General features: G+C 47.8%; 1 protein-coding gene across 3 annotated transcripts; it reads left to right on the forward strand.

The window, feature by feature from the left end:
* The first annotated feature begins 160 nt into the window (after positions 1-160).
* Positions 161-22,184, forward strand: XIRP1 (xin actin binding repeat containing 1). 3 transcript variants are annotated; one of them, XM_069778272.1, is made up of 5 exons: positions 172-326; positions 7,937-8,075; positions 10,378-10,538; positions 11,838-11,891; positions 13,515-22,184. In XM_069778272.1, exon 5 carries the CDS (start codon positions 13,515-13,517, stop codon positions 21,195-21,197), a length of 7,683 nt encoding a protein of 2,560 aa, XP_069634373.1. In that variant the 5' UTR covers positions 172-326; positions 7,937-8,075; positions 10,378-10,538; positions 11,838-11,891; the 3' UTR covers positions 21,198-22,184. The 3 variants fall into 3 exon arrangements, with proteins under 3 accessions (XP_009920996.2, XP_069634373.1, XP_069634374.1); XM_009922694.2 differs by lacking the exon at positions 7,937-8,075 and having other exon boundaries at positions 161-326; XM_069778273.1 differs by lacking the exons at positions 172-326; positions 7,937-8,075 and adding an exon at positions 5,828-5,879.
* The last annotated feature ends 1,860 nt before the right edge of the window (positions 22,185-24,044 follow it).

A 24,044-nucleotide genomic window follows, 5' to 3' on the forward strand; every position in this document is an offset into this window, starting at 1 on the left:
TTCTGAAAATAAGTCAGACCCCCAGACTTTCTCAGGCTCCGTGGGATTGCTAAAACTCATGATTGACTCAGCCTGGTGGAAGACCAATATCACTCTTCCCTAAAAATAGACCAAGTGGTTCATCCTCTCAACATAGCCCAGTGCTCGGTGATAAAACCAGCTGCCAGAGACCACTGGGAGGCAGTGAACAGGACCGCGGGTGTGGGGAGTGGAGCAGGGCTCCTCGTAGGATACACTAAGGGCTGCCTAGCTGTGAGTTTCACGTAGATTTTCCACTGGGGCTGTCTACGGCGTGACACAGCTGTTGGGACTACCGAGACCTCCCTGTAAGTAATTTGGGGGTAGATTAGAGAGGGGTGAAGTGTTGCATGAATATGAACTTCAGAGTGATGCTCGAATGCAGGGCAAATGAGGATGCTTAACGCTTCATGCTATGAAAACGGTGTTGCAGCTCATGGAAAGCCATGGATTTTATTTTGTTGGCCCAGAGTTTGGTAAATCCCACCCTCTGCTGCAGAAGGTGCTGTCTCTGTGTTCCATGGATGGTGGCTTTGGTCTGATTCAGCACCATCTTCTAGGGCGCTTGGGCATGTTTAAGGCAGAAACAGAGCATTGTACGTGTATGCTTTTCCCTTGTCCTGAAATACTGAAGTTCCTAGCTTTGAGGCTTAAAGTCACGGGGCCAGATCTGTGTCTACTCTCTCCCCCCAAAATACTGTTATTTACCATGACTCTGGTCACTGTGACCAGCAACAGGGGAAAGAATCCATACGGGATTCGGTTGAGCCAGATGGATGCTGGGGGTAGAGGGGACATCTTCCAGATCTAAACCGTGTTCAGGACTGGTAGGCAGTAGGCAGCAAAACGTGGACTGTTCGGAGGGAAATGAGCTTTGCTTCATCTTACATACCTAGGGAAGAGGAGGCAGAGTAGGATTGGTTAAGGAGGGAATTTCTTTCCCTCTCTCTTCTCTCCTGGTCTCCAAGGAGGGCTGAGCAATGTGTTTGTGATCCTGAGCCAAATAAAGGGCTTCAGGAGCCTGTTAGGTCAGCAGCATTAATATGGCGATACCATTCCCTATTTGTGCTCACGTATGGAAAGTAACTCCAAAAAAACAGCACGACTGTAAGATGGAGCAGAAATCTCCTCCTGTGTGTGCGTCTCATACCTGATTATCCATTTGCTGAAGCCTTTTAGCTCTAAGGTCTGTGTCGTGGCCAGTAGAAGAGAGCCGGGACTCCAGGTCCAGGTCTCGGTGCTGCCCGTCAGTCACTGTGTGATGGCCTGACCCCAACAACCTGAGCTGAAAGCAATATTTTCCTGCTCATGCATTTGGCGGTGGTTAACGTTTCCTTCTGAGATACACGTCCTTCTGATTGCTGCGAGAATGACAGAAATTCTTTCACTTTCCCCAATTCCCTCCAGGTCTCCAGTTTTCACCCAAATCTTTGCTGGAAAATATCTGAAGTAGCTTCAGGTTTTTATCAGAAAACAGGGATTTGGGGAAAGAGACATGGAGCTGATGCATCAGGTACAGATAACACTTGATGAGAAGAGGCAAAATATGAAAACCCATGTTCTTGTCCAGGCAAAGTGGTAGATAATCCACTAGTGGCAATTAAGGGATCCAGCATAGGTGGAAATTCATAGGAACATCCTACAAAGGCCATTTTCAGTTCTTGGATAGATGCAGTATTTTGCAGGATACAAAAGCTTCCTTTTGGGGAGAAACCAGGCAAGGATGCCCTAACCTTATTGCTAGGGGATGAAAATCCTTCTTCAGCACTGGCAAAAACTCCAGGTCTGGGTCTGAACACGGTAGCAGGAATCTCTGCATTAAGTACTGTACAGTCTGGTATTTTACTCTTTTAAAGCCAACCATTTCTCTCCTCCCCCATATTTTTACTGGCAATTTGCCTCATTCAGAAACAAATGGAAATGCCGGGGAAACTTAATAGCTACAAGTGGGTTGGGTTTTTCTCTTTAAAGCATACTGCTAAATTTTTTTTGGCTGTGGCTGTTTCTTCCAAAACAGTATTAAGTTTTCTTGGTTGTCAGTGATAAAGAGCTGACAGCAGCATGGAAACACCATGATAAGAATAGAAAGCAAAGGCAGGGTCTCAACAGCTCCTCAGAGCCGCGTGGTATCCATGCAATGCCCGTGCGTAAACACCATGGCATGGCAAAAAAAAAAAAACAAACGCTTAAAAACGCATGCCACAGCCCTGAGCCTGGCTGTGCTCTGCATCCCAGGCGGGATGTGGAGCCGGTGATGCTCTCAGGGCTCATGCCTGCGCAGACATTCCCAAGGTATCTCTTCACGGTGGCTTCCCTTAAAAGGTCTGGTATTCACGGCATGCGGAGAAGCCCTCTCCCCAGGCAGAGGTTATTCCAGTGGGTAACTTGGTGTTGCTTTCCCTGGGAAAGGGGATTTTAGAGGGAGGGAAGGTGCTCTCATGAATGGTCATCCTGCATTGAAGCCTGCAAGCGCTGAGATACTGCTCTACGGGAGAAGGTAGAGCACACAGAGGACATGGAGCCTGGCAGAGGGGTTAGGGACAAAAATAGTCCTGCTGCCGGCCAGCATTCAGGGACAGGTGAAATAGAGAAACAGGGAAATAAAAACAGCTCTCGTTGGATGTCAAGCAGGGGAGTTTATCACTATTTCAGTGAAAAAAAACCCTGTATAAATAACAGATAAATAGTTACTGGAGGGTATGAGAACGGTGCCGGCGTGAGCAGAGCATGATACACCATCCCCAGCATGTCTGAGGGGAGTGCTGGATACCGAGATCCCAGCGATACACAGCCTGGGGGAGCAATTTATTAAACATCTGCTCACCCTTTATTAACCCTTTGCAAATAACAGAGGAGCATGCTTTTGTATCCCAAAAGCAGGGGGGCCGACTCGGGTGATGTTGAAGTCCCTCTCTAAGGAAAGACAACCCCACAGCAGTTGGCCCACTCGGGAAGGACACGTCCCCAACCAGCAATGCCACTCGCAGCTGTCTCTCAGCAGAACTTCTTGGCATTTTTTGGTACCAGGAATAGAGTCCTCCACATTCCTGGATTTTTGCAAAGCCCAGAAATAGCCCCGAGCTGCCTTGGGGCAGATACTCAGCTTCGCCTGAGGCTAAATTCCCCCGACTCTTCTCTGGAGCTGTTTAAATTACCTGGGCGTTGTGGTATTGCTCCGGCAAAGGAAAGTCCAGCTGACACTGAGGAGCCAAAAACATTTGCAGAAGTGACTAAAGATCATGGACCTTCAGTTTAGAGGTGCTGCAAATTGTAGAGATGTGATTTTGAAACTCAAGTGCAGGATACGAGACACTCTTCAGTAGCTGTTTTTTCCTTCATCCCCTCCCACTCCCTCAGATCTGCAAATGCAACTTTATACACATGCAAAACATTAATTGACTATAATTTAGCAGACAATTCCTAAAGCATGAAATGATATTTTAAATCTTATTTCCTCTTCAACACAGCTGCTTTTTAATTACATTATTTTATTTTACTTATTTGTTTAGCACCTTCCTCTGGTTCTGGCGCTTTTCTTTTCAGCCTATTTCCCACGCCAGAATTCATATATTAGCTCTATGCACCAGAGCTGCTCAAGTGATTGCAACATATGGCTTGCAGACAGCGCAAAATCTTTCTTAAAGCTTTTCAAAAGAGAATGATTTATATTTTTTGATATGCATTAGTCATTACATCTATGATCTATATCAGAGATGCCCCCCACCTCCAAATCAGGGATCCATTGTACATGATGCTGTACAAACTTACTTGAAAGGACAAGTTTTATTCATGAAAGTTTGGAAGCAGAAAAAAAGTGTTGTTTATTTGTATGATTTTTGTTAGTTATCTAACTGTAATCAGTGGTGTGCTTACATCTGAGTTGGTTAGGCAAGCCTGTGAAAATCTCAGTTTCCACTTTAAAAGATTGATTCCTAGCCTATGTACTTACAAAAAAAGGTAACTTGGACCAAAACAGTCAAAAACCAGATGACTTCTTTTAAAAAAAAAAACATGTTTACAATGGCCACTCTCTCAAATAATTGGCCAATCAGTGGCAAAAAGAAAAAGCTTGAATTTCAAATCCTCACTGTCCTTTGTAGAACTGAAAATGAGAGAAAACACTGCAGTTTGCAAACAGAGCAAAGTGTGATCCGGGAGTCAGGAGGGAGTACCCGTAAGGATAAACAGGATGTTTTAGAGCATCACTGGTCTTCACTCTTTACTAGACGCTGCCTAAAATCCCGTTGATGCTCCCTGCTGTAGCCTTCTCTGACCTTTTTTCCCCTTCCTTTGGAAAAAATAACACATGACATTTTAAAATGCTCTAAAAGCCTCAAGAGTGGGTCAAAGAGGCCAACGAGAAATAGCTAGAGATGCTCTCCCCTCCCCAAACCCTCACCCTCTCAGGACTACCCTTCCCCGCACACCCTTCGCTGCAGCATCCCGGGACCACTCACCCTTTCGGCAGCCTTCAAACTGGGGCAGCGAGGAGCCTGCCCCGCTTCCCACACCACCTTCGGCGTGCATCTCCTCTGGCAGAGCTTCCCCGTGGACCAGAACCTCCAGTGCAGGGGCTGGGGGCAGAGATTTAAACCTTTCCCCACTGACCGAGCACCCCCAATGGGCTGCCAGGCTCCCGGATTAAGCAGCAGCACTGGTTTCCCAGCCAGCTTTTATGGGTGCTTACCCATCCGCGCAAATTCCCCCAGCCCAGCCATGGAGCAGTGCCAGTATTTAGGAGCCCCTTTTGTCAGGGGACTGATTCTCCAGGGTGTAAAGCTGGGAGGAGGATGGGGTAGGTGTGATTCAGCCCATGCAGCTCCTACATCCAGGACAGAAATGAGGTCCCCATCCGCAGGGACAGGTTTCCAGCTTCGTGAGGGGGACGGTGAGTTGCTGAGTTGTCGCCGACACGCAGGCTAGGGACAAGCAGGTGGGAATGGGGACACACATCCAGCCACACAGACTGACTCAAGGGACTGAACTGGTAGTGACCGTCTGATTGGGAGTAACCCACGACCTTCCCAAGCAGGGAGGAATAGCAGAAATAGCCCCAAACCCCCAGGAAAGAGCCAGCCAGAGCAGCACAAACCCAGGAGCATTTCCATGTCGGTTCACCTCCATCCCCTTGGAGAACAGAGTCCCTTTCACAATGTGAAGAATTGCTCTTTTCCTGCCCTGATTCCCCCGGTGCTAAGAAGCTCCAGGACACGGGTCCCTTTGCTCCCACTAGCCTTTGAGTATCGGGATTTGGGTCCCACACCGTGGGATGCTCCGAACATCTTGCAGCACCCAAGCCGTGGCACAGCCAAGGGGTGAGACACATTTGTGGCCCATGGCATAGGACGTGCCAGGTCCAGCGGCTGTCGTGACAAACCCAAAGCTGGTCTGCAAAGGAGCAAGGTCAGGCAGCCACTGAGCAGCTGATGGAGGATGCCGAATTCGGCTGCCTGGGATGGGATGCTCTCTGGAGCACCGCTTCCTTCGGCAAGCGATGGAGAGGGACAGGACCTTAGCACAATTTGCACCACTGGGCTATCCCTTTCCCTCCGGCTCGTGCAAGCCCTGTGCAAGCCCCCGGCTGATCTCAGGCCCCGTTACACAACCCCCGGTTCACGGACTGCCGTGGGGCACCCACGGCGACACAAAGGGCTTTGCTTAGCAGCTGTGTTTGCTCAGGGCGGCTGATTTTGGGAGCAAAGCCGATGACATGTGGTTGGCCGGGCGACCCGGGAGACTGGTGCTGAGCTTGCAGCTTCCTTTTTTAATAGGTGACTCAGGCGGTCGGTAGCTCACTGGGGTTGGTGGTGGGAGCCAGGCTGCGAAGGAGTGCCAGCGGCAGAGGTGGTGGACACCAACAGGTGGGTAGTGTTGTTTCTTTATAGGATAAAGTGGTTTAAATAGAAAGCTGAGCAAGCCGGAGCTGCCGTGTTACTGGTGAGATGGGGTTTTCTCAGGAGAAGAAGGGGGAAGGGGTTTTGTTAGTGATTTGTTTTCCACTTGTTGGGAGCTGGCTGTCAGATGTAACATGATTACAGTTCAAGAGACCTGTAATATTGTCTTCAGCAGGAGACAGAGCAGTTGAGTGATTTATGGGCTATAACTGAATAGGAAGTGAGTGAATTTTTACATGAATATTTAAGAGCCTTTTTCCCCCTGTTCCCTTGCCTTTTCCCCTTGTGTCTAGAAAGATCAGTGAGTACAAATGAATATGAGGAATGATTTTTCCCCCATTGCAAGTTTCCAGGTCCCACAGCCCTCCCTGCCCACCTGGGGTGCAGCTTATGGGGCAGAGAGGCTGTAAACTGAGCCCGAGCTGCGTATATGTGGAGCAAGGGAAGAGCTAAAGAAACCCTGACAGCTGCTCCCTATGGACAGTCCTAACATTGCAGCCCCTCACATGAAATGTGCAGATTCATCCGGCGCCAGACGCTGGCACGAAGGACATTTTGCCGACAAATCCCAGCGGGGAGGAACATTCCCCATATCCTTCACTTAGACAGCAGCGCTGTCGGCCGCGGTGCCAGCCGCTGGGTGGGACGAGAGGAGGGGGTCCTCAGGAGATCTTTCCTTCTATTTTAGCTCACAGGGGATGCTTTAATGCTTGAAGTATCAGGTTTAAAATCCCTGGGGCCGCAGTCAGTGCTAGTCAATCAGCGCCACGCGGGATGCATCATTCAGCGCTGGAACGGATGCCGAACGTACCAGCAGAGCCCTTTTGCTCAGCAAGGCAGAAACGTGGAGCCCAGCACAGCTCTCGAACTGGACTTCCATGCCCTCCATCTCATGCACAACAAATAACACCCTAAGTCCAGTCTGCATAGCATCCTTTGGCTTTGCTTTAGCATCCCCAGCTGGGAAGTTTCCCCCTCCCTCCCAAGGGATGCTGCGCAGCAGCACCGTGCTCACAACTCTTCAGATGTCCTAAGTGCCGCTTGGATGCCGTTAGCAGCACACATGTGACAGCTCGGCTTTCTCGTTAGTGGAATGAACTGTTGTTCTTTTGCTCTTATCTATAATTAGCAATTTAGAGGGTGGCAGCAGCCTGTTTCGTCAGGCAGAGCTGCGTGGTGAGACCAGACTTTCGGCAAGCGCAGAGCCAGCCGCCTGCCCGGAGGGTTTGAGCAGCCCCCATCTAAGGCAGGCAGTTTTGTGAGAAGTGATAAGCAAACAGAGGGCTGTGCATAGCCTGTGCACGGCAAAAATGTCAAAAAGGGGAAGAAAAAAAATATTAAAACAAAGGCAGCAATAAGGGGAAGGTTTTAACAAAAACCTTACATCTAATTATATCCATCATTAAAACAGAAGCCCTGTGGCCTTTCATCCGTCCAATCTAACAGATGAAGGACTAGGCAGCACTAAGGCTGTGCTATTTTCCACTGCATGGACTGGAAATCTTCCTTCAGCTGCATTATTCGCTCTTGGCTGGAGGGGCACATTGCACTTCTTTGTGCAGCATCTCAACCCATGGGCCCATGGGCCAATGCAAATTATACCAGCTCAGTGGTAATACCCACAGCCTGAGGTGGGAGGAGACCATTAAACGTTACCAGCCCAGCTCTAGGACATGGGGATGCTTTTGCTAAACAGTTAGCACCGAAACGGTTAAGCACAGCAGTGCTTGTGTCAGCCCTAGGCAGGGTCCCTGCCTTGCTGTGAAGTGCTCCCATCTCCTAGAGGTAGTTTTTAAGGGAGTTTTTTCAGCGTGGCCATGCCCTTGCCAAGGGCTTGTGTTCATTCACCCAACCAGAAAGGCTGCAAATCTGTGCTTGGTTTTCTTTCTGCTTTAGAACTAGCAAGGCTGACTCTCCCAAGATCTCCCCATTGCTCTTACTGGGAGGCTTAGACAAACCTCATCACCTTGCAAGGAAGAAAGCTTCTGTTTTCCAGACTGATTGTACCCCTTTTGCCTTTCCAGTAGGTAATTCAGCAATGTAGGAGAAAAGAAAGAGATTCCCAGACGAGATTTTTCAAAGCCCTCTTCAAAGCTTTCTGCAGATAATTCAGCACATGCTGCAAGGGTACAGCCATAATACGGAAAGACCATGAGATCTGAGGTACCTTTGCTGGCAATTACTTCACTTTCCATTTTTACAGAGTAGGCCCCTTCAAATGTGTGCCTCGAGCCTCCAAATGAAGGGAGAAGCCCACTGCAGCAGATAGAGGGGTTTGTGTTAGCAGATATTGGCACCAGCTCCTATAAAAACAGTGTTTCAGCCAAGCCTTGACCCTCTCCTCCCCATTTCCAGGGTGCTGTTCATCTCAAAAAGCCAGGGACCTAGTCAAACTTTGGGATCTCTTGAGCAGAGTGGGGAAAAACTGATGTAATCAGAACATGGTTGCAACCTCGCAGCCTATCTTAAGATGCAGCAAATCTTCCCCAGCAGTGCCACTGTCTCCACTGGCTGTAGATGGATAATTCCTTTTGACTCAGTGTTTAAGCTGTGGACAGCAGAAATCAAGGAGAGAGTTCCCATATTTACACGGTGACTTAGCAAAAGGAGCATTAAGGAAATATCTTCTGTTTCCTCCCCTGGTGTCCTAGTGACCTCTGGCAGAACTGGGCAGCTAAATCTTTATTGCATCCCACTGCTTCCTCATGTATCCAGCCTCAGATCTGCATAAAAATGCCTGTACATCTGCAGGAGCAGCTGGAACCAAGGACAAAAGAAAGCTTGGGGTTTGGCACCTTCCAGCAGCACACTGGCCAGTATCTGACAAGCTCACTGGGGTCCCTCTGCTCTTATCTTCGTGGCTTTTTGGTGCCTGCTTGTCCCTGTAGGAACTAGTATTTCATTTGAAGCACCAGCTCCCGGAATCCTGTTAGTATATAACATTAGCTGTTGTCAATTTAAAATAAAAGCAGAGCAAATGTCCTTCGGTATTTCAGGGAAAAACTTGAAAATCTGAACTCAAAATGCAGAAAACAAAGAAAAAGAGTTGTTAGGTTTGTTATTTACAAAATCTCATGATTTAGGGGCTGAGATTTGAGGACAAAAATGCTAGAATTGCTGCAGTGCTTCTAATGTGCACATATTAAAAAGTACATCAGCCCTTTCCTGGCTGTGCAATAGCTGGATTTGTGGAGAGAGAGCCCATTGTTCAAACAGAAAGCATTGCAAATACCGCACTAAATCCGAATGCAGCAGTGCAAGTCTGCAGATAAAAGGAGAACCTTCTCGTGTTTTTACAGCGGTAACAGAAATTACAGCTCTGACTAACCTGGAGGACTAAGATGCACCATATAGGTGTAAAGCTCTATATAGGTCTCTGTTGGGAGGTGGAGATGGTCATCCTGCTCACACCTAGCAGAATAATGCAAAAAAAGAAATTTCTTAGCTAGAATTTGGAGTTGCCTCTTTCTTTGAAAACTGAACCCATCTGCATTAGAGCCATTAATTTTGACACGACCCTCTCTCAGGGGATGGACACAGCTCTCATCCTCAGAGGGAGGGGAAGCCCCCGCTGTTTAGGGGGATGAGGACCAATGGGGAGGGAGTACAATAGATGGGAATGAGGGAGCATGGCCCGAGCATCATCCAAAAGTACACGACCGCTCCAACCATCCAGCCCCTCTGTGCACACCTCAGGAGGTCTGGCTAATAGATCCCCTCCTCCCAGAGTAGCCATTTCTCCATGAGCCAGATAGGGACATCCTCAGCTGTAATCATCTCCATGGGAGGCAGCTGAACAAAGGTAGGAGGAACGCTGAGAATCTTGAATATCTCAGCAATGCCATGATGGGTCCCTGTGGGGGCCCCGTGGGAGCTGGTGCAGCTCAAAATATCAGATCTCTAAACTAAGAGCAGGGTTTGGTCCTCTGGTTCTGCCAAAAACTCCCTGCTACATCCTTGGGGAAGTCTCGTAGCCTCTTCATCTCTCCGTTCCCTGAAACAGGCTCCCAGGCCAGAGGTAAAGACAAATAGATGTAACTGTTAGTGAGGCACAGCGATAGGAGAGCGGTGCAGCCACGGAGCAAAAAAAGTGGGAATTGGTTCAAGCTGAACATGCGTAGCTCCTTCACGTCCTCCGACTCGCTCGTGTTTGGCGATGGCCTTGCCCAAGGATGCAGGAAGGGGTCCATGCTCTGTGCCCCACCGGCAGGATGGCGGCATCAGGTCACTGCCCGACGCGTTACTCTCATCCAGGCTCAAAGTCCGTTTCAGCCATGAAAGAGGTGGAAATGTCCATGTTTTTCTCCCTGAACCAAAAGGGCATGATGTTAAGTTTTGGGGGACCGGGGCGGGGGCTGCCAGGGGAATCGGTGTGGGGATGGCGGAGCGATGCTCACGCTCCAGGCTGGCCGTGCCCTCGCATCTTTGGCGCATAGCTCACCGCACACGTCTGTCCCTGTTTCAGATGAGAGGACGCGGTCATTTTTAGACATATCGGACGACGCTAGCCACATACCTCGCCAAGGACGAGGGAGGTCCTCTGCGCCCTCCGTGAAGGAGCTGTCGGCTCTCTATCTCTCCCAGACAGCTGCTGCTGCTGCTCACGCCGGCAGCCCCGCACAGCCGGTAAGCATCGCGCCGCCGTCCTCCCCCTCGCAAATCACCGGCGGCATCCAAACAATGTCCTGTCCCAGCAAGTGGCTATAAGAGGGTGAGAGAGGAACATGTCTGGTTTCATAAATCGGGAGAAAGACAGCATTTGGTTCTCTAAAAATGACCAGCTTCCCCTTGTCATTTGCAAATATTAAATAAATGTTATCAGAGGTGCTGATATGTATGTATATGATGTATAAGCTGCATATACGTACACACACACACGTATATACAGATTATATTCACACATGCACACACATACCAAACACACACACACATCTACATCCACTAGCCCATAGAAATTTTTATTCATACGTAAGATTTCCACCTTATTTGCACATACATATTTACACACTCACATCCATGGAAGAAATACTCAGCACACAGCAACACATACATCTCCATGCTATACCCATTCCAACACACGCACATATATATATGTCCATATATATCACACACAGGCATAACTTTACAGCGCAGCCTCCCTCTCTTCCTATGTTTATAGCCCTTGGTCTGGGATCCAGGGATTTAATCACCCACTCCAGGCTGACCATCGGGTCATAGGATAATTCAGGTTATAAGGTTTATGAAGCACTGAGCTACATTTTTCCCATTTCACCAGCTCCACTGGTGATCCAGGAGTAACACGGGATGTGATTTCACATCTGGACCTTTCCTGCAGGCATGTTCATGCTCGCTCCCACCCTCAGTCTTTTGCAGGGTCCCTGTCCAGAGATGCAGTCTCTCAAGCGTGTGTCAGGGATCTGTACTGGCGGAGTCCAAACTAAAGCAGTCCCAGTTGAAAATAAATGAGTGGAGACTGTAATTGGAAAATTACAACTGGTTAGAAGTCTAAGGGAAAAAAAAAAAAAGCCATTTCAGAACAATGCATTACACAATCTGTAATTCAATGACAAACGTAGATCAGTTTTATTTTTAAAATATTGAAGTATAAACAAAAATATAGTCTAAATCAAACTTTGGAGAAATCAGTGCTCATTTTGGTTTTCCCCCCAACTATAAACAAACGTGTTTAGGGTTTTGTTTGTTGACTGAGACTTTTAGAAACAAATATTTTTGGTCAACCTGGAATAAGATTGCTTTTCCCAGCTGTACAGAACTGCCAGTGAACCAGAAAAAACCCTCACCTGCAATTGTTTTCAGGTCTCTGTAGTTGATATATAGAGAGATATATATATACACACACACACACACACAGATAATGTGTCTTCCTATGCAGTTTGATGTCATTTCTTCTCGTGTCTTTTCCAGAGTACTGTGAAGGACAACTCCACTCACTTTCCCCACAGACAGAAAAAAAACAAGGTAAGAAATGTTAAAGATAAGCACCATTATCTAACCAAATATTTGTGGACTGTGGTGGAGTGTGATTTAAATACCCACACAAGGCAGCAAGGAGCACTTTCATACTGAATATAGCTATCAGCTGCTTGGTTGCCCTTCCCCATGTTCAGAAGTTCTTCACAGATCCAAAAAAAACCTTATTTTAAAAAGTGCATTCAAAGTACATTGGCTCATGTGAAAGATTTGCATTTTACACTTGCTGTAAAATATGCTGATTTGGGTATTCTTGTGTTGTTGGTTTTTTTTTTTACTAATGTTCAATACTTATTTTTAGCCAGAACAATCTGTGTGTAACAGAGTGAAATAACACCGCGCGCCATTGCTTTGAGCAACAACTAATAATATTCCAGGCATAACTCTACAGACGTAACTCCACAGGCATGCCAAGGGTCAGCAGATCTGTTTACTGAAAGGAAAGCCACCAGGATTACAGTCTCTTTTAGATAATGATTACAGGCCTCAGCTACCTTCCCTTTGGATAAACACCAATCTAGTGCAGGTTGCAGGTATTCAGTTCAGCATTCGGCACCCAGGCTTCCCAAGCTAAGGAAAAAAAATGCAGAAAGTGATGCTCAAAGGTAAAACAACCACAGTCCACCCCGTCACGACTGTACCCTCTGCTTCTGTACCAACGCTGCTGCCAATTTTGAGTTGAGCTCAGGCTGACTGAGTCTAAACAGGTCTAACTTTTGCTGGCCCCCAGCTATGGGCATTACCCCAACCTCTGGTCCCTCAGCCTTGCTTTTTCCTCCTAACAGAGCACAGAATTTGGCCTGCTGATTCTGGCAGTTTGTAAAACTTAGTTAGTCTCATGCCTGGACAAGTCTGCAAGTCAAAAGAGCTTTATTTAAGTCTCTAATTGTGTAACTGTGCATCTATTCTTATGCAAATGGTGACGTGGGGTGCTCTCCTGAGTCCAACAGAAGAAATCATTAATCAGACAAAAGCCCTTCCCCAAGCCCTCCCTCCTGTGCAGTGGGCAGCCCATGGTGCTACCAAAAGCCCATCATGCTAGCTCACTACCCAAAAACAGGTTGTCCTCATCAGCTCAGTTAGATACTTTGGTTCCCTCTCCCCATTTTGTTCTTGGGACCTCTTCACCAATAGCTCTTTGGCTTTCTCCTGCACCCATAGCCTGTGTTCCCAGACTCCCTGCAGGTCCTCACACTGCCCTGGACACTTGGGAGCAGGGAGGGAAGTTAACTTTTAGCTCGCTACTCTAAGACAGCCTTCATCTTATTCTCGTGACCACTCTCTCTTGCTGACAGCCCAAATCAGGTTATCTCTGTTGAGCTGTAGCTGAACTTAATCCTGGAGACTGTAGACTAACCACCGCACGTGCCTGGATTAGAGACCTTGCTTTAGAGTGCGTTGCTGTGGCACCGGAGCTAACACCGAGCCTGGAGCGTGTGCAGTGGTGTGATGCTTTGGAGTGCTGTGTGCTACTGAACCAAAGGTATGGAGCTTAGCAGGTGCATGGATTTCCCTTGTTGGCTGGCTTTTTCCTTTGCCGTTCTCACTATTAACGGCCATGGGGTTGGAGGGTAAGAGATGACGCTGACGTTTAAAACTGTTTCCCTAAAGATGTCAGAAGCTCAGCAATCATCTAAAGTTGCCATCAAGAAAATGGAAGATGACTTACCTCCCCCTCCCGCCCTTGGCTCAGTCCAGGTCATTGCTCCAGGGAGCCAGGATCTCAACCCACTCCCTGTGCCTCCTCCAAAGCAAGCCTTCTCCAAGTTCTACCAGCAGCGTCAAGTGAACGAGCTAAAGAGGCTCTACAGACACATGCATCCTGAGCTCAGGAAGAACTTGGAAGAAGCTGTGACGGAGGACCTGGCAGAAATGCTTAATACTGAAGATCCCAATGCACAGGCATCTGTGAACCTGGACAAAGTTCTTCCAGGGGAGGTTCAGTCCATGCGCTGGATTTTTGAGAACTGGGCACTTGACTCCATTGGGGACCATCAAGCCACAAAGAAGCTGGCAGAAGAAGAGATCATTCCCGGTGGTGATGTGAAAAGTACTTCCCTGAAGTTTGAAAGCCAGTCAATCAACGGGGACAATCTGTCAACATCAGCCAAGGTATCAGAAACGGACCTTGCCAGAGGGGATGTGCATACTGCCCGATGGCTGTTCGAAACGCAGCCACTAGACTCATTAAACAAACTGTATTCGGATGAAACTGAAGTGCAGGAGGCGGTTCTCAAGGAGCCTGTCCAGGGAGGTGATGTGAAAGGTGCCAGACAGCTCTTTGAAGCGCAGTCCCTGGATGCTATAGGACGCTGCTGTTCAGTGGAGGAGAAAAGCATCCTACAACTCAAGTCAGAAATCCAGGAGCTAAAAGGCGATGTTAAAAAGACTGTCAGGCTCTTCCAAACAGAGCCCCTCTGTGCCATCAGAGACAAAACTGGGAACATCCATGAAATCAAGTCTGTCTGCCGAGAAGAAATTCAGAGCAATGCAGTCAGAACGGCTCGCTGGCTGTTTGAGACTCAGCCCCTGGATACCATCAACAAGGACACTTCCAAAGTGCAAATAATCCGTGGGATTTCGCTGGAAGAAATTGGAAGGCCAGATGTCAGTGGAGCAAGGTGGATATTTGAAACTCAGCCTCTGGATGCCATCAGAGAAATCACAGTTGAAGAACAGGATTTCAAGGCTTCAACGGATTTTGTCACAGGGGCAGATGTCACTAAGCAGCGAATGCTCTTTGAGACCCAGACTCTTGACTCTCTGAAAGGAGAAGCATCAGAAAGTGTTGTAGCCAAAGAACAAGTCATCGGAGGTGATGTGAAATCTACGCTCTGGCTATTCGAAACCCAGCCAATGGAAACCCTTAAAGACAATTTTGAGGTGGGTCGTTTAAAGAAAGTAGAGCTTTCAGCAGAGGAGAAGGGCGATGTGAAGCAAAGAAAACACGTCTTTGAGACCTGTCCCCTTGGCAGCATCTCCAAGGCATTTGAGGAAGAAATTCCAGCCACCAACGTGGAAGAGGTAGTGAAAGGGGATGTGAAGTCTTTCAAGACCCTGTTTGAGACTCTCCCCTTAGACAGCATTAAGCAGGCTGATTCTGAGCCCATCACCAAAGAAGAGGAGAAGATTCCAGCTGGCAACGTCAAAGCCAACCAAATCCTGTTTGAGACAACACCTCTGTATGCCATCAAGGATAGCTTTGGCAATTTCCATGAAGTCACCTCTGTAAGCAGAGAGCAAATCATCAGTGGTGATGTCAAGAACTACAAATGGATGTTTGAAACCAGGCCCCTGGACCAGTTTGATGAAAGCACCAAGAAAGTGGATATAATACGGGGGATCACAAAACAAGAGGTGGTGGCCGGTGATGTCAGAACAGCCAAGTGGCTCTTTGAAACTCAGCCCATGGATGTCATTCATCTCCGAGCCATGCAAGGTGAGGAGCATCCCTCGGTGAAGCGGGAGATCTCCCAGCGGGGGGATGTGAAGACCTGCAGGTGGCTTTTTGAGACCCAGCCCATCCACACCCTGTACGAGAAGGCTGAAAAGAAGCAGGAGGAGGATGGCGGTGTGCCCCAAGCTGATGTGAAATCATACACATGGATGTTTGAGACTCAGCCCCTGGACTCCCTGAAAGGCCAGGAGGAGCAGTATTTACAAATCAGTAAGGCATACAGTCAGGAGGAATTACAGGGAGTTGACGTCAAAACTGTCCGGCACCTATTTGAGACTGAACCCTTGGGTAGCAGTGTTGTCGGTGAAGCTGACCGCAAAAAAACCATGCGATACTCTAGTCGTGTGGAGATACAGTCTGGGGAAGTGTCCAGAGTGAAGGAGTTCTTTGAAGCTAAGCCCTTGGATACAGCCACCAAACCAACATCCCAGAAGGATGATGGGACAATTGAAGCCGGATCTGTGCACAAGTTCACTTGGCTCTTTGAGAACTACCCCATGGACTCCCTGAAGGATAGCTCTGAGGGCATCCAGGAAATCCCTCCAGAGAAGGATATCAAGGGGGGAGATGTTGGAGGCAAAAGGTTTGTATTTGAGACCTATTCCCTTGACCAAATCCATGACATAGTGGATGAGACAGAGCTCCAGAAGATCCAGAAGGACACCATGAGCAAAGCTAATGTCAAGTCCTGCACAATGCTCTTCGAAAGCCAACCCTTATATGCTATCCAGGACAAAGAGGGGGGATACCATGAGGTCACCTCAGTGCAGAAAGAAGAAATCATGAAAGGTGATGTGAAAGGTGCCCGGTGGTTGTTTGAAACAAAGCCTCTGGATCAGATCAAGAAGGAAGAAGAGGTGTTTGTGATTAGGGCTGTCACCCAAGAGGACATCAAGAAAGGAGATGTCCAGGCTGCCCGGTGGAGGTTTGAGACAGAGCCTCTTGACTCCTTCTCAGGGGGAAAGATGTCTGTGCCTAGAACAGTAGATGATGTGCAGAAGGGAGATGTTCAGTCCAACAAGCAGCTCTTTGAGTCCCAGCAAGTGGGCCAGAAGAAGTACGTGAGGATGGTCAGTGTCAGTGACGTTCAGCGGGGTGATGTGAGGACATCCACTTGGCTTTTTGAAAACCAGCCTGTGGACTCCCTGTATGGGGATGCCGAGAGAGGATCATCTATCAGTACAGTGCAGAGAGAGGACAGCCAGAAAGGGGATGTAAAACGCTGCACCTGGTTGTTTGAAACCCAGCCAATGGACACCCTTAAGGACCCAGAGGCGATGACCAGTGTTGGGGCCCAAGAAGCGATCCCTCGCGCAGATGTGAAAAGTACAACGTGGCTCTTCGAGAGCACACCCTTGGATAAATTGAGTGCTTCTGAAGGTAGTATAGAAACAGAACTGAAAGAAAGGACCATGAAGGAGACTTTAGAGACGCTCTGCACTTGCCAGGCTATTCAGCACGATGGGATCCTCATCGAAGCCAATGATATGGAGAGTGTGAAGATGGTGAAGTACCAGCTCAGCAGCCCAGGTGCTCCAGAGATTCTGAAAGAGGAGATTGTGGGAGGCCATTTGCAAAGGATCATGTTGCAGCTTCTGCACAGAACCAATGTGGAAGCACAGAGTGTGCTGGTGGAGGAGGACAGAGAGGGCAAGATCAAAGTAAGCCCACTGCAGCTACTGGACCAGCGTGAAGCTGTTAAAGGCAAAGAGGACTTCAGCGGAAATGTAGCTAAGGCTTTACAGGGTCTCCTCAGTCAAGACGCTTCTATCAAAAAGGGGATGGTCTTACAAGAGACAAAGTCAGGATCAGTGAAGATGACTCTCTACTCCCTCCTGTTCCATTCTGTCCAGCAGAAAGTTGTCAAGGGGGATGTGAAGTCAACGATAGGGAGCCTGTTGGCTTCTTCTCAGGAGCAGAAAGCAACAGCAACCATTAAGCGTGAGGACAATGAGAAGGGAAATGTCCAGCTTTTTGCAAGCTGCATTGAGAAGGGAGATCTAGACTATCTGAAGAATCTCCAGCAGGAGTCGGAGATACAATCCCTCATCTCTTCCCAAGCAGAGCAGGGAGCAGATGAGAGTGCCCCACAGATTGTGCAGGGGGCTAAGATACATATCTTACCAAATAAAGAACTAATAGAGAAAGTAATTGCAGAGCCAGGGGCTATGGAGGGAGCAAAAAAGGTATTCGCATGTGAAAGCATGGGCAAAGAGGGTGCATTAGAGAGAGAGGCTGTGCGTGCAGCAGGTGTGACAGGCACAACTGTGCAATGTCTTGGGAAGGCCCTGCCCACAGTGATGGGAAAGGAAGAAATTCTGTCGGGAGGGCTTAAAGTGACTACAAAGTCAATCCAAAGGGTTGCAGATGTCAGCAAGAAGGCAGAGAAAGAAGCCACCACTGCCAGTTTGAAGGAACCCAAAGCTATGACACAAGGTAAATTTCCAACCCAAGTGACGGCTCAGAGGGAAGAAGTGGCGGGGAAACAGCAGAGTTTGGTGACTGGGGAAGCCATCCAGATGCAGCCAGAAGAAAAGGCCCTTGGGAGCGATCTTCAGGCTGCAATGCAAAGCCTGAGGCTAGCAACAGCAGAAGCAAAAAACATTCAACACCACGTCCAGAGCAAGCTACAGAGGAACAGGGAGGAGGTCCACACGGCCTGCAGGCAGCAGGCAGCCAGCACACAGGGGACAGTGACCCTTCAATCAACCGTACGCCAACAAGACTCTGCATCCACCACACAGGAGAGCACCAGCACTGCCATCAGGACCACCACCACTAGAGTCCAGGAGGCATCCAAGACCCACACAAGCGTGTCTCAGAAGAGCATAGCATCACACAAAAAGGTCAGTGCTTCAGAGGAAGTACAGGGAGGACAACTATTGAGCCAGGAAAGCCAAGTCATGCCTAGTAGAGATTTTAGCATTAAGGATGGCCTTTATACTGCCACACCCGTGAAAACCTATATAAACCCTTTTGTTGAGTCTGATTACAAAGAGCAATCAGTGCAAGAAGAAAGAGATGTTATTATCAGAGGGGATGTACAGACAGCTATCAGAGCACTGCAAAGTGCCGCCACAGAACAGCGCCTGGTAGAAAAGGAGGATGTTGTCCGAGGTAATTTAAAAGCCACACTTCAGTCACTGGAAAAGTCTAACGTTAATGTCTCCAGAGGGGATTTTAAAGCCGCTATGATATACAGAAATGCAGGGCAGTCCTATTCTGTGTGTAAAAAGAAAAATGAGACTCCAGTCGTTAGTAACCAGACTGCTGTAATGGCTTCAGGGTCTCAGGCTGATAATGACTTTCCTCCTCCTCCCTCAGTTGCTGTGATGAAAGCAGAGCATTGCCCACCCTCAACTAAAGCAACAAGAGAAGGTGCCCTTCCACTACCAACCAGCAAAGATGAAGCCCCAGGATGTTCTGCACCACTCCAGACCCCTCTTCTTGCCCTCCCTTCTCTGTCCTTCAAAGCCAGTGATCAGAGTCCTGCAGAGAAGCCCAGGACGCCTCCAAAACCAGAAATTACTGCCCCACCCCGGAAAAAACCTGTTCCCCCTCCAAAACCTGAGCACCTCTTACACGAGGCACATTCTGCCTCTGCAAATAACAGCACAAGCAGATCGACCAAACCCATCCCTCCACCCATCCCTCCAAAACCTTCGGGCCTGAGGGAGATCAGCAAGCCAAAGCTTCCCCCCACAGAGCTGGGATTAAACTGCGTGGAAGTACGTGAACAATCAGGCCATGGGGAGGTTCAGGCAAAATGCTGCACTTCGGAGACATCTGTGAACAAGCCTGTAACAGTTCAGGGTATGAGCCCTGAGAGAATGCTGCCAAAAAAGACTGCCAAAACCCCTCTTCAAATGGCAGAGGAACGGTATAAGGCTAGCAAATTAGAACAAGGAAAGGTGGAACCAGAGAGTGCTAAGACTTCAAAGCCAATAAAAAATGGGGTGGTTAGTTTTGAAGTCGAGCATGGAATGATGAACGGGAAAGCAGTAGCTCCAAGGCGATGCCCAGGTGAGGTGGTTCAGAGGCATATAGAGCTGTGCCAAGATGAGAATGGGTGCTCTTCAGTATCACATCCAACCTGCCCTGGTAGAGCTCAGACACTTTATGTGTCAGGACAGACTGGGCTAAGCACCTCCCCTGTGGGCCACACCGGTCCTCCAAAGAGAGGAGATGACATTGCACAAAATGCCTCATCCAAGGTGGAAAGGGAAAGTGTGTCTAATTCTTACGGATCGTGGGACAGTCAGAGAGTTGTGCAGCAGGTGAATGAGGGGAGGCAAATGTGTCATTCAATGTCCTTCCATCAGCAGTCAACGAACTCCTTCGAGGAGCAACAGCAGGGGAGTAGTGGGCAATTGAAATGTCCTGATGGGGAGGCAGAGACACCTGCCCAGGAGAAGCCAGCAGTTGTTATGAGAGAAAAAAACAAGAGAGAAACAGAAGATGAGCGTCGGAAGAGGCTTTCAGTACACAAAGAGGAGATCATGAAAGGCAATGTCAAGGAGGCTATGGAGATCTTTGAGAACCTCAGGAGACAGGAGGAGCTGCAAGAGATCTTGACTCGAGTGAGGGAGTTTGAGGAGGAGACAAGCAAAGTGGACGTGAAAGCTCTGAAGAGCTTTTTTGAGAAGGTCCCTGACTGGGTTGTTCGTCAGAAGGCCCACCAGGCCAAGCAACAGGACAGGGCTGAGACACTGGCAAAGGAGGACACTGACAGTGTCTCCTCAGTGGAGCTGGTTTTTGGGGACCTGGAACGAGCAAGTGCTGAGATTATCCACCTGAAGGAGCAGACACTTGCCCGGCTCCTGGACATCGAGGAGGCCATCAAGAAAGCTCTTTATTCTGTCTCTAGTCTCAAGTCTGAGTCAGACATCGATGGGCTCTCAGGCCTGTTCAAGGAGTCTCTGGGGAACACCCAAAGCTCTGTGAGCAGCAGCAATATCCGTAAAATCAGTATTGTCTCAAGCAAAGCCAAGCAGGATGGAATCACACTGGAGACAGGGGAAGCAGCATCTGTGGAAGGTACAAAGGTGGCAGAAAAGACCGAGGTAACGAAGGCAGAGCTAGAGGTCCCTCACCTCATTCAATCTCGTGTCAGCTCTCCCTCCTCACCTTCTTACATCTCCATCGAGTCTGCTGCCAGAAAACCAGCAGAATCACCCAGGACAGCACATTCCCCCTGGGACATCCCTTCACCAGACTGTCCTGATGCTGCAGGAAAAAGGGATGCTTTTGCGAAGGACAGCTTTAGCTCCTTTAACCATCCATCAGCAGGGTCTACTGGGCATGACATGACCCCCTTTGAGAAGAGACCAGAGCCCGTCCAAACAAAAGTTGGGCTGAGCTCAATGAAACAGCACACCCTTGGCAATGCCAACCATCCGATCAGCGAGGAGAGGTGCCCTTTGGACACCTCCAAAGGCAGCTGCCACTGTGGGATGAAAGGCGGCTTCTCAGACTACTGCTCCCTGAATGTCCCCAGCCCGCAAAATCCACGGAGGCAGAAAAGCATCTTGGAGCTGCAGACAGGTCCCGATGGGTCCAAGCTCTATGGAGCCACCCGGACTGTCATGGAGCAGTACGAGGAAATGGACCAGTTTGGAAACAAAATCATCACTTCGTCCACCACAGTCACCAAGCAATCTGAGACACAAACATCTTCCACGTGCAATGTGGCCTCTCATCCCCAATATGAGGTATCTGCCTCACCTGTGTTTCGGAGGTACTTGAAGAGCCCAGGAGAAGACTTCCACACCAACGGCAGTTTTCAGGAGCCAGGAGTGGTCTTTGTCACCTTTGGCAACTCCAAGCCAAAGAAATAGGAGATTCTGGAGAGCAAGAGAGAACTGTATAAGACAAAAAAAGAAAGTCCACAATAAAAAAATCTCCTGGTTTATCCACGTTACATACAGGGATTCATCTACACCCTAAGGACTTCTCAGGGCCATCGTCTTGGTGTTTGCGTACAGACAGGACAAATGCAGTCTGCCTTGACACTGGAGGAGAACAGCCCTCACCTGGCCAACCCAACAGACTTGGTGTTGCACCACAACCTGGAGCCCTGACACTGTTAGAAGCACAAGGGAAAAATCCATCCATGGGCAACTTAGGGTAGCTTCTTCCCCCCAGAGTGTTGGGGAAGTGGCGGGGGGCGGTTGTATCAGGCTTCTCTGAACTAATGCAGAAGAAAGGATAGGTAGGATCAATTAAAGAACCAACCAATCTCGTCATTGATGAACACCTTTATGCTAGCTTCTTTTTCTAATTTCAATATAGACTTTCCAAGAAGGGCAACCTAAACACACGTATACACACATGCTCATATTGGTGGGTGAGTTGGGTAGGTTTTTCTCTTAGCAATTAACAAAAGAAAAGGAAAAAAAATCTCAAATTGCTGTCACTGTTGGGGTTGGGGGAGGTATTTATCAGTTTATTTTTCAGTCCCTGGAAAGTACTCAATGCTACTGAAAATTGTCAAGCCAAGACCTACAGCGATCATCAGTGCCATTCCCCCAAAGAAAGATGCTATGAAAGATTCTCTACTTGAGTCAGAATGGTTACTGCTTTCCTTTCTTTATTTTTCGAATTGTAATTTATTATTCAATACATACAAAAGCCTTATTTTAGATTTTCCATGCTTTCATACATGTTTACTGTTTAAATTCATTTTGAGACTTTGTAAAGCAATTTTCTTTTTATTATGACTTTGTTTTGTACATTCTCAACTCAAGATTTTAGATATTTTGTGGCTTTTTTTTTTTTTAACTTCTATTGCTGCGTTCTAAAGGTAAACATTACCTCTAAAAATACTTTCGTGTGGTTGAGTTTCTTTTGTTAAGTGCTTGGTTCCTTTCAAAGTACCTAGAAAGCATCCCTCAATGAATTAGTTGAACCACATATTGAAAGCATTCTAAATCACTGGAGGGATTTAGTCTACATCTTCTTTACAATGTGGGCAGATTAACGGCCCTGCAGCAAGCAGCATTCATACTCTTGTCTGAAAAGTGAGTTGAGTCCAGGGTGATATGCACCACCCAATCCAGGACCCTGTGCAGGTGTGTGGAGACGGGGTAGGATGTATACGCCAAGAAAGGTCTGAACACTTGCCTGTACCCATTTCCTCCATCTGAGAAGGCAGCAGAGGTTTTGTGCCTCCATAAGCCTTACAAGGAGGGACAGTTGATGAACCAGCCGTTGCTCAGTGCTGTGCCTCAACCTCACATCACAGGTTGGCCTCAGTTTGGGAAGGAGGCGAGCAAGCACAGGGTTTGCTCCAGATGTGGGAGAAGGTGAGGAGCCTACAGAGTGACTGGATGGTTTCTCAGGGAGCTGTGTCCTACTGCCTGGCTACTGACCCCTGAGTCTGACTGTAGACCTTCTGGCTGGTCTATAGCAAGCCACTTCATCTCTCAGTGCATCAGTTTACTTTTCTGCAGAAGGGGACAGTAACCTTATTCAAAAAACCACCATGTTTCAGTAAGATATTGTGGTTAATGTTTTCTCTTTTTTTCCTCTGAGGGAAAAGAGCTCACACTGATGACTGAAAAGCAGGACACTGGGGAGGAAGGGACTGTTTCAGCGTCTACCACTTCACACCCCTGAGTCCATAGTTAGGTGTTTAAATAGCAAATAACGTTTCACATCATGCAGTACCTTGTTCAAGGTTTTGCAGACCAAATAGAAGTTCTGTTTCAACCCCCAGAAGAGCAGGCACATACCCAGAGCTCTTTGGTTTGCCTCTAGGACCCCATAAATTTGAAAGTTAGGTATGCCAAAAGAATATAATTATCAGTTCCACCAAAGAGTATACCGAAGGTTGAGGTAGAAGAACAGATCATCATAAACTGAGTGTATGGTTCTCTGGTTTCACAGAATCAGAAAAAATAACTGCTTAGACTTTCCCAATAGTTTTAGTAGGACCAATTGTAGAAACAGGGGAGAATTAGTAATTCGGAGCTGGTCTTCAAAATTTTTCCAACACTGCTTTCTTATCCTTGATTGTTTCTCATCTTAACTTGTTTCAGGATGCCCATAACACGTTTGTTTCATTTCTTTTTAAGGACAGCTGCAGAGCAGTTTTAGTAAATTGCAAACAGGTTGCTTGGGCAATGAAAATTATTCCACAGGAACTTAAATAAACCCAAATATCCTGTACTGCCAGTGCTTAAAAATACTGATCTTATTGTTTGTGTTTCTGGTTTTACAGGATTTCTAAATATCTCAATGAGCCATTTATGAGGCTAAGATCATTTGAGATGTGTTTCTTTCATGGTATTTCCATCAGCCAGGAACTGAAATATCATGAGGGGACAGATGCTGCATTATTTCAGGACCATACATGGCTCCTTGAAGCACTGAAAGAGCTGGAGAAAAAAACAAATGCAAAGATCTGAAACTCAAATACGAGCTGACGGATCAGCTCATATTCTCAGACTTTGCAATAATAAACCAGCAGAGCACATACAAACTTTCAAATCCCAAATGAGTTGTCATAGTTTTTCTGTGATCTTTGGATACAAGGCATGACATTGTTCACCATTCTTTGCCCTAGTGGGTCGCTACATTCTTACACGGTGCTAGGTAGATATTTTCGAGAGCAAAATGGCTGGGAGAATTACCTGGGCCAGTGGACAGAGGACAGATGGCCTTGTCTTAACTGTACGTCCTTG

This window comes from Haliaeetus albicilla, chromosome 2 (genome assembly GCF_947461875.1).
Source record: "Haliaeetus albicilla chromosome 2, bHalAlb1.1, whole genome shotgun sequence".
Lineage (NCBI taxonomy): Eukaryota > Metazoa > Chordata > Aves > Accipitriformes > Accipitridae > Haliaeetus > Haliaeetus albicilla.